Raw genomic sequence first — 10,066 nt, forward strand, 5'->3', positions numbered from 1 at the left:
AAAATTATCTTTCTGCTCTTCGTCGCCAAAAAGGAAATCATATTTTCTGCTTTTGTGCACTTTACTTTTCAGTTTCGGTCGCTGGCGGCTGCTTTGCCACCTCCTCTTCCCTTCCCTCTTGCAACCCCCCCCATGGCCCTTGTAGCAGTAGCAGTGTTTGCCACTTGCTCGTAAACAGTTTGGTTGCAACTTTTGTGCGAAATTTATGCTTTTCGTACCGTTCGCCTCGTATCTGGGGGCACTTTTCGCAAGTACTCCGTACGTACGACTTGCTGCCTCCACCTTCTACCGGTTCACTTCAGTTTCACCGGTCCCCGTGAGTGTGTCCCTGTGCTTTCTATTTGGGAAATGGGTTGCTCTCTCTATGTATGTGTGTGTATATGTGTGTGTGCCATCCCAACCAGGTGGTGTTTATGGCATCCGCTTTGCGAGTATTGATGAAGGAACTCGCATCTGTAATTCAATCAGTGTCTATGTCTGGCTGCCATTTGCTGGCTATTGAGAATCAGCCAGGACTCTGTTTACGCAGCTCGTTCAACTGGAAATTTGTGCAAATATTTTCCATTTTTTTTACTCCTATCTCTCTTCTACTCACTCTCTCACACTTTTCTGTCGAAAATTTCATCGCATCAATGCAAATAAGTTGCGCCAAAAATATCAAAAATATTTGATAATATGCGACTTGTTTATTTTTCTTTAATATTATAGGAAATGCATTAATTTAATAGTTTTCTAGCTCAACTTTGACATCCGCTATATATAATACTTATATTACATAATAAGTATCATAATAAATGCAGTGATAGATAAATTGATTTATAAGCTTTTTTCAATGGGCATATAGAATTGAAGTTATGAACTTTTCTTAAATGTTATACAAAGTAAAGGAAAATATTATAAAATGATCAAATATTCGCATTTATCATAAGCATAAGCTTTTATCGTAAGCATAACTCTTTAGAACATATTAAAAACCATTCAGAAATGGGATAAACTAACTATTTACTATTTAAAAAAAGATAAGATACATTTAAAATGTTAACTTTTAATTTTCTGTTTATTTTATGTTTCTTAAAACAATCTTTTCTGTCGACTGTCTTAGTTAAGGTTAAATAAATAAATAAATCAAATTTAAAATACATATTGAAGTTTGCTAATAATTTATAATTTATTTATTATTCACTCTTAAAAATTAAATAGATACAACTGTAGCATAATTGTAAAAACCAAATTAGATCGCTCAATTTATTATAAAAAACAGAGTGAACCGATGTCGTTATGATGTTGCATAATCTCTTTTACATGCGCTCTAGTCGAGTATTCAAATGAAGTTGCCCAAATGGAAGCAACAAGAAGAAGCAGAAGCACAAGAAGCAGAAGCTGAAGATGAGGCAGAGAAACAGTAGCCGCACTACTTGAAGTGTCGTTGCCTCACGCGGCACTCAGATTGATTGATTAGATTTTTCGTTGTTAATTACTTAACGCTTGAGATTGGAAGCTGTACGCGTTGTGCGTTGTGCGTTGTCAGATGTGAGATATAAGATATAAGCAAAACTTGCGAGATGCGTACTACCATATCCGTATTTGGTGGCACAACAACATCAGCTGCAGCATGGAGGTGAGGTGTACAAGAAGTAGCTCCTTGGCTGCTGAAGCGCTGAATTAGTTATGGCCGGTGACGAGCTGATGGATTGATTACAGTTACAACAAACAGTTGTAGTAAACAAACGGTTGTTGTTGCAGTTGCATCAGTTGCACAATACTTCAAGTTGTCGCAATGCATCAGCATGTCAGACATTGATTCCGCCCCGGGACGCGACTTCGACTGCGACTCTGACTTTGACTCCAACTTCTACTCCTCAAGCGAATGCAATTTGTCAGTAGTGAAAAGATGCGGCACACGGTTGTACTATATATGTTATATCGAGTGCTCCGCCATGTTCAAATTCACATTCACTCAAAGACTCAAACAAGAAATGCAATTTTCAATTGCAGCTGAATTCGTTCCAGAAAACGGCCTGCCCCGACGTCTGCGCACCGCGTACACAAACACGCAGCTGTTGGAGCTGGAGAAGGAATTCCATTTCAATAAATATTTATGCCGCCCAAGAAGAATTGAAATTGCAGCCAGCTTGGATCTAACCGAGCGACAGGTGAGTACTGCTCCCCTTTCTCCTTCTTACTATCTTACTTCCAACTCAGCTCTGTTTGCCTCAATTTATTTAAACATTTCTGGCCACCCTTTAGCGCTGTCTCCCTCTCTCTCTCGCAAAGGTGGAACTATTTTCATTATTTGTGATAAATTAGCAGAGGCCTCAGAGCCCCTTGAAACTGGCCATCTTCGTTGCGGCTGAGCTGCTTTCTTACCTTTAATTGCACTCTTTCACACCTTCATTCGCATTTTTCCCTTTCAGGTTAAAGTTTGGTTTCAGAATCGCCGCATGAAACACAAACGACAAACGCTCTCAAAAACTGATGATGAGGACAACAAGGATAGCCTCAAAGGTGACGATGATCAATCCGACAGTAGTAAGTACAATTCAAGCTTAATTATCTTTTGAAAACCTTAAACTGGAGCTGAAGTTGCAAAGTCCGAAATGGTTTACATTTTATATGAATACAACACAAAAATATAGTAATAAAGTAAATGGTAACTAAAATATTAAAAATAAAACGAATTAATTCAGATAATTGAGACTAATCCCAAAGTAAATTTAAAATAGGAGTAAAATATGAAAAATATGCAAAAAATAGGAATTGATTAAATACACAAAATCTATACTTTCTTTCATTTCTTTATTTTAATAAATTCTGGACTAGCCAGATGTCTCTGGGATTTGGGTCACTTTAAAGCACTAAGAAAATTAAGAGGCATAACAAATTGTATACAAAACTGATGGCAACGATGGTTTTGTAGCTTAAAAGAACCACCAAGTTTTGGTCTTAGCGGGTCACTTTTACTTTTGTCGAGGCTTTTACGCCGAAGAGTAGAATATGCTGTAGCTTATCAATCATTGTCAGATGGAGGAGGGCTCAACTTTTGCATTTCGCTGGGAGACTCTTTCCGTCTCTTCACGCGACTAAAACCTAACCCTTTTGCGTGATATCTTCAGCTTTGGTTCGTTTTCTTTTTTCTTTTTTTGATATTTCTGTATAAAAACAAATCATCAATTTTCGCACTCGAATCGACTGATTTACTTAACTTCCCGTGAAACGCAGATTCCAATTCGAAGAAATCGTGTCAAGGCTGCGAGCTGCCCTCCGATGATATACCTGACTCCACGTCCAATTCCCGAGGACACAACAACAACACGCCCAGTGCCACGAATAATAATCCCAGTGCAGGAAGTCGTGAGTATTCCAAGCATGATTTTAATTAATTAAAATATTTTATTAATCTATTTATCTAATGTTAGTAACTCCAAATTCATCGCTGGAAACGGGCATCTCGTCCAATCTACTGGGTAGCACCACCGTATCCGCCTCGAATGTCATCAGTGCTGATTCAAGCGTTGCTTCCAGCGTCAGCCTGGACGAGGACATTGAGGAGAGTCCCATTAAGGTCAAGAAAAAGGACGATAGTCACAACCAGGTAAATAACTTCCTCCGTATCTTGCTCCTTAGTCTTAAATCAGGATATTTTACTGTATTTTTGGGATTTTAAAAGTGATATGCCAAAAATCAAAAATTAAACTTAAGATTAATAACTTTTAAATCATGTGGTGTATTACCAAAATTAAAAAATATTCTTAATCTATGATTTAATACCTTTCATATAATACATAACATGTCCTTCGCTGACGAATATTAATATTCATACTATTTTAATATATTCATTTAATATCATCATCATAATAAAAGTTATGAAACTGTTCTTGTTCATAACTTTTAAAATAAAAACCAAACATGACTCTTATTTTTTATTTTAATTGAAAACATCTAAAATGAGTGTTATATTTAAAACTTTTTGAATATAATTTTTAGATTTATATTTTTGTTGTAAAACTTTTAACTGTCACGGTTGCAATTGCAGGTTATCAAAAAGGAGGCCGTGTCCACCTCGTCGAAGGCCTCGCCTTTTGGCTATGATGCGGGCCCTAGTTTGGTCAGTTTCCGGCGCGACTCCGATGCCGCCGCCACAAATCCGCCCTCGACCAAGGCTGGCGGCAAGAAGCGGTATCAGAACGCCAATGTCAATGTAAATGCCATGGCCTCTCCGCTGAATGAGAACAGCAGTTCTGCTGGGCCGACTGGTTATTTTCCTGGATCTGGTTACTATCCCAATCCGAATGCAAATCCGAATCCAAAAACATTACAGCCGCCGCAGCAAATTCCACAAGACTATTATGGCAAATATGACATTGAATTTGCCGCTTCGCCGCACCACAACCCGCATAAGCAACAGCAGCAGCAACAACCGCTTCACGGCGAATATCTAAGTCCCAAACCAAACACCAATGCTGCCAACACCAACAATTTCCACCAAACCAGTCAACAGCAACACCAACATGAGCAGCAGTTTTACTACAACTACAACGACACCAACGGTGGCAGCGCGTACATGAACCATCAACAACACCACCAACAGCACCATCCAGTTGGTGACTTTGAAGCGCCACCTATCAACGGGCCAAGCAACTTCTACGATCCCAAGTCACAGGCTGGTGGCGCTTACTACGATAACATGAATTTCCAGCACCAACACCAATCAGTGGTCTTTCAACAACAGCAGCATCAACAACAACAGACGCCTATTAATCACCAACAGTAAGTAGATACTACACATATGACTTGAAGCTACTAAGAGAAACATGCGCTAGTCTGCTCCACACGTAACAAAGTTACTCCACACTTAGCCAAACGACACCACACATTATATTCACTAACAACATGTAGATACGTCGTTTGCCGTAAAGCGCCCTCTGTGTGATATTAGACTAACTAACAGCATAATATTAGCGAAGTTCCAAACTTAACTATACTATGTTATACTTAACGACATTGCTCCACACTTATCGAATTTAAAGTGTTCAAATAAGTATATTATTAATTAATTATTTAAACTTATTTATTGTAAACAGACACATGCATCACATTGGAGCTGGTGAAACGTATAGCGCACTTGGACTGCAAATGGAGAATTGTGATGGCTACAACAACTTTGGCGGCGGTTACTATGAGGCACCGGCTAGTCAACAACAGTCGCCTGTTCCGCCCACTCCCACGCACACCCACCCACACCCCCACCTTCCACATCATCATATGCAGGCCCAAGCCCACCCCCAGATACACGGACACCACAATGCAACAGCTGTAGCTGCTGTTCAGGTTGTGGGTGCACCGCCAACTCCGACCTCACATGTTCACATACCAAACGCCAATGCAAACGCCAATTTCGTACTGAATGGAGCTCCTGGTGGGCAAATACAGGCGTTTGCCAACACTGGTGTCTCTGTGCCCGGTGGCGGCGCTGCCATCAGCGGACTGGAGAATTCAAACAGCTCGTCGGACTTTAATTTCCTGAGCAACCTGGCAAATGATTTTGCTCCGGAATATTATCAGTTGAGTTAGTTTTGGTAAGCCAAGGAATAGAGCCCAGAATACAGAATGTGGAGTGTAAATAAATTGCAATGTCATGCAATGTTGATTTAGACGTATTTTCTGTCCTTCATTTGAGCAGTCATTGTAAGCACTTTGTCTTAGTACATATCTGTAAATAAGTTAATGAAATATGTCTGTCCTTTAATGTATATGTATGTAGAGTTGTAGGTAGAATCATAAAATGCTTCATTCTGTACGTAACTTTGAGACCGATGAGAAATTGAGGCTCTTCAAAGTTCGGTTGAGCAATCATTCGAAAAGGAAACCACTTGGACAATTTATATTTGGCTTAAAGTCAACGCGAGTCTCTGCGATCGTAAATAATATAAGCTCCACATGTAAATATTTAGTAAAAATTAAATACTTTGCTGTCATTTCCACCAGTTCTAATCAAAAGTAGTTGATTATAAACATAATATATAGTTCTTATCTTACAAAAGAAATACTGAAATCAAAATAACGTGAAAATTTCTCAAATTATGTTTTGTAAATATTCTAAAGTACGTGTAGCTCAAATCAAATGTGGAAATTCCAAATTGAATCTGTTATGATTCAAATAAAATTTCCATTATGTAATATTATTTAATATTGTATTCTAATGATATAAAATAAATTACAAAATTCAATGTTTGTAATGTTTGTATGTTGTTCTAAATTCCAATACAATTAACTTTAAAAACATCTAGACCATAATACTAAATAAAATAAAGTAAATCAATAAATTACTACTTATACTTACTTCAAAGTCTCTTTCTAAGTCACAAAATTGCATTAATTAAGATATAAATATGGAAAAAAAAACGTAAAGGTGTTCAAAAGAACACTTTCTACATGACAATAGTTGTCCACTCTTTTCTTCACCTTTTCAACACGCTAGAATGGAAAAGATATGCTGTTGCCTTCCAAAAGACTGACAACAAATGATGGATGAGTTTCGGGCGTTGAAGGGGACTAAACCCAAACACCGTTGATTCTCAGCATGCGTAACTGTGAACTGTGGGATTACGACTATGTTCAGCAAATAGAAATCATTTTAAAGATAAAAGATACATATGTTCTTAAATGCATCCGTTACAGAGTTTGTAATATTACAAATTTGTATATACTTCAAAATATATATGGATTAGATTTACATATGATCAATTAAATGTTCTTGAACAGTTTGTCATGAATCTGCGTTACTTCGATTATAGACCCTATAAGCTACCTCAATGTATATACTATGTTGATGATCGACATTTTTCTGATACACTACCCAGCTCTCTCTGGTAATTTCAATAACTTGTACAGGGTAAAAAAAATTGATTGAAAATTTGAAGTGCGGACATTTATGCTTCATTTGGTCATTGGTCGCAGTTTGCATCCCTAAGGACCACAGCTGAGCCCATTCGTCAACCAGCAGCAATTTTTGGGCTTTCCTGTCAACGTTTTGTGGACTTCAGTTACTGGAACAGCTACTATGCCACATGCTGTCCCAGTCACAGTCACAGTCAGAGTTCCCAATCCCAATCCCAGTACGTATCTCAGTCCCCGATCCATTCCCCTGTCGTCGACTACGCACAATTCTGACAGAAGCGGTGAAAATTTAAGATTGATCACCAGGCCGAGTGTTTGTCAAAATTGCCTGGCTGCTGGGTGCTGGGTGCTGTCGGTGTCCATAGTCCTGTCGAGGACCGTGTCTATGTCGAGTGCAGGCTAAAACCTAAACAATGTCACAACTGTCTGTCGTTTGCCGTTCGTTATTCGCTTTGAATACAAGGCATGTGGTAGGGTCCGTTACTGTATCCCCAATGGAGACATGTTTTATACCCTTACAGAAAGCATACAAAGTGGGTGTACTTGTACAATTTCATTACATCAGTTGTCTAAAAAATATATTATTCAAGACCTTAACTACACAGAAAAAGTAACTAAAATATCTGAAAAGGCATTTAAACTTCGGCATTTAAACTTTTATAAGCGAACACTGTCATTGTGGCTAATCCTGCTTAAGTTAAATTAATTAAATTACTGCACACTCGACTTTGGCTAATGCTTGGCCAAAACATGTATTGCGAATGTGTTTGAGCAAAGAGTTAAATTTTGTAAAATGCTGCACGAGTTTTGGGCTGTAAGGTCAATGTTGTATTGAAATTAATTAGACTTTTGAAATTCCAAAATCGACAAACCCAATGATTGTATTGAAATTGAAGTAGAAATTGATTTGGCCACATTCGGTGGCGAACAAAACGTCAACAGGTCTTTGTGAATTTGGCATTTGTTCCAATTTAAAAACCGAATTTGTATTTGTATATCGGTTAACGAGTCAGAGTTACTGGAATTTGAGCTGGTTAATTACGATAACTGGCCATTAACAAGTTAAAGCAAGACGGAGCTTAATAGCCGGCATTTTGTTAGCCACGTTAACACAATGTTGGCCACATTCACGAAGATGACGACGAAGACGATGACAAATATGCGAGCATGTAACATGAAACTTACGAACATTTAGTTAAAAATAGTTAACGTTATCTCTCGTTGTTGTTGTTATTGTTATTGAAGTTTATGCTTATTTGTGAAAAATTTCAATTTCAACAAAGTCATGCGAAATATGTAGTACACCAAACCTTAACGGCCCTGTCCAGGCCAACTACCAACTGGCTAACAAGTGAAATAATAACAATTAAAGTAATACAAACCAGTTTGCTCTTAACTTACATTTTGCCAGCACTCATATGTGCGTATGTGTATGTGTGGCTTATTTCTTTTGATCCATAAGTTCCAGTCATAGGCTTTTGTGGGGGCCCCTCTGACCTTGATATACATAAATTATTGTTCACTTGCGGCCGCTTTGTATAAAGTAATCATAACGAAATATTTTAAAACATTTTCATGCATATATTTAAAATCGCACTTAAATTATGTTTGTTTTTCTCTTCTACTTATTTTTTTTACGATATATGATTTTCAGAAAATTTAGTTAAGCAGCAGTGAAACGGGTTTTGTGTCTAAATATGTTAAGGTTATTGGCATTTTATCAGATCTGACAGTTATCTGACTTACTGGGATACAAAGTTGACATAACTGTATTGTATTTTCAAATGTATTTAAGACCAATTATTATTATTAATATCAAAATGATTTAATATTTTGAGTATTTAAAAAAAACATAAACTACTATACTAGACTTAGAAAATATATAATCAACCAAGATAAGGTGTATTATTTTGCTATAGTAGTTATTTAATTTTTTTTTATTTCGTAACTAACTTTACATGTCAAGAGTAATAGGGTTTTGAATCCAATTAAGTTCTTATTCTGAACTTTTCAAGTTTTCAGCAATAATATTTTAATCATTTTTTTAATAATTACATATTATATTTTTTTTTCTGCCTGTATTATTTTTTTAATTTGATTTTGAAAATCCGCCTACTAAGTTTTATTAGTACACTTAATTCTATATCAAATTTGACGAAGTTATAAGTTATACTGATAAGATTCATGATCGGAATAAAATAACGAGAAAATTATTAAAAATTATTAAAGTACTATTAGCTTCTGAAAGTTGTCATAAGAGCTGATGAAGAAATGCTTGAAATTGGTTGAAGATCTTGAGAATCCGAATGACTGTAAAAAAAATGAGTTAGAATAAACAAAAACACGATCGAGTTGGTAGCCTATTGTAGTTTTCTTTTTATTTATTGGTTACACCTAAACTTAATCACAAATGTAAATTTTGTACAAGGGCCGAGAATGATTTTGGGGGGTCTTCCAACGGGTCCGTGCGATTCAATGCCTTGTGATGAGTGCCAAAATGCGAATTGGCCCTGGCTAACAATCAAGTGCCAATTGCCGCCGACAGTGGTTCAGGTTCATCTTAAGGTGCTGTTTTGCCGGTGGTGCTGGATGATGTTTAGATGTGCGGTGCCAAATATGCCGAAAATGTTGGAGGTGTTATGTGCCGAGCGGTGGTTGGGTGAAATCAGTTAATCAATGATTACTTTCCATTTGGGATTTGAAGTGCGCGCAGCTGAAGCAGATGCAACACGATCTGTACGGATCCAATTGAGCTAGAGTTGCAAAAGAATACGATAAAAACCGGTTAGCATTTGCTGATATTCAAATTATATTTTGTTTTTTACAATTTACAGATCTGCATTCTGTGATGTTGGTTCCTGCGGCAACTGTTAGCCCCGATACCGAAACGAATCCAAATGTTGCACGATTGCTGGCCGTGGGCCCAACCTCTTGGACTCAGCACAAAACACTGAATGAGCCAGCCAGGAGCGGATCACTCCTATTTATATGAGTCTGTCGAAGCGTCGGGCGAAAGCCTGTTTTAGCTTCTTGGTTCTCCCTTTAGAGCGATCCTTTAACTCACTTGATCGGGTTTTACATTCATTTTTTTTTCTGCTCGTTTTTTTTTTTTGTCTTCACTTTTTTGTCTGCATTGTCGGTTTGCATTGCTGTTGGCAGCGGCAGATGA

The 10,066-nt window shown here is 37.4% G+C and overlaps 1 protein-coding gene and 1 long non-coding RNA gene across 5 annotated transcripts in view; one reads left to right on the forward strand and one right to left on the reverse strand.

Moving 5' to 3' along the window:
• The window catches only part of LOC117791580 (homeotic protein proboscipedia), a 34,358-nt gene extending 28,612 nt beyond the window's left edge, over positions 1 to 5,746 (forward strand). For 2 of the 4 annotated variants that reach the window (XM_034631369.1, XM_034631368.1), the window contains 6 exons: positions 1,996 to 2,153; positions 2,415 to 2,529; positions 3,220 to 3,351; positions 3,417 to 3,592; positions 4,034 to 4,767; positions 5,082 to 5,746. In XM_034631369.1, coding sequence (XP_034487260.1) covers positions 1,996 to 2,153; positions 2,415 to 2,529; positions 3,220 to 3,351; positions 3,417 to 3,592; positions 4,034 to 4,767; positions 5,082 to 5,571 — 1,805 coding nt within the window. In that variant the 3' untranslated portion in view covers positions 5,572 to 5,746. The remainder of the gene's footprint in view (positions 1 to 1,995; positions 2,154 to 2,414; positions 2,530 to 3,219; positions 3,352 to 3,416; positions 3,593 to 4,033; positions 4,768 to 5,081) is intronic. The other 2 variants (XM_034631371.1, XM_034631370.1) reach the window with 1 other exon arrangement.
• A 3,503-nt stretch (positions 5,747 to 9,249) lies between these two features.
• On the reverse strand, positions 9,250 to 9,834 carry LOC117791436. The gene is made up of 2 exons (XR_004618047.1): positions 9,723 to 9,834; positions 9,250 to 9,650 (listed from the first exon to the last, which is right to left on the reverse strand). It is a non-coding gene; the product is annotated as an uncharacterized LOC117791436 (long non-coding RNA).
• Between the last annotated feature and the right edge of the window lie 232 nt (positions 9,835 to 10,066).

This window comes from Drosophila innubila, assembly GCF_004354385.1.
Source record: "Drosophila innubila isolate TH190305 chromosome 3R unlocalized genomic scaffold, UK_Dinn_1.0 2_E_3R, whole genome shotgun sequence".
NCBI lineage: Eukaryota > Metazoa > Arthropoda > Insecta > Diptera > Drosophilidae > Drosophila > Drosophila innubila.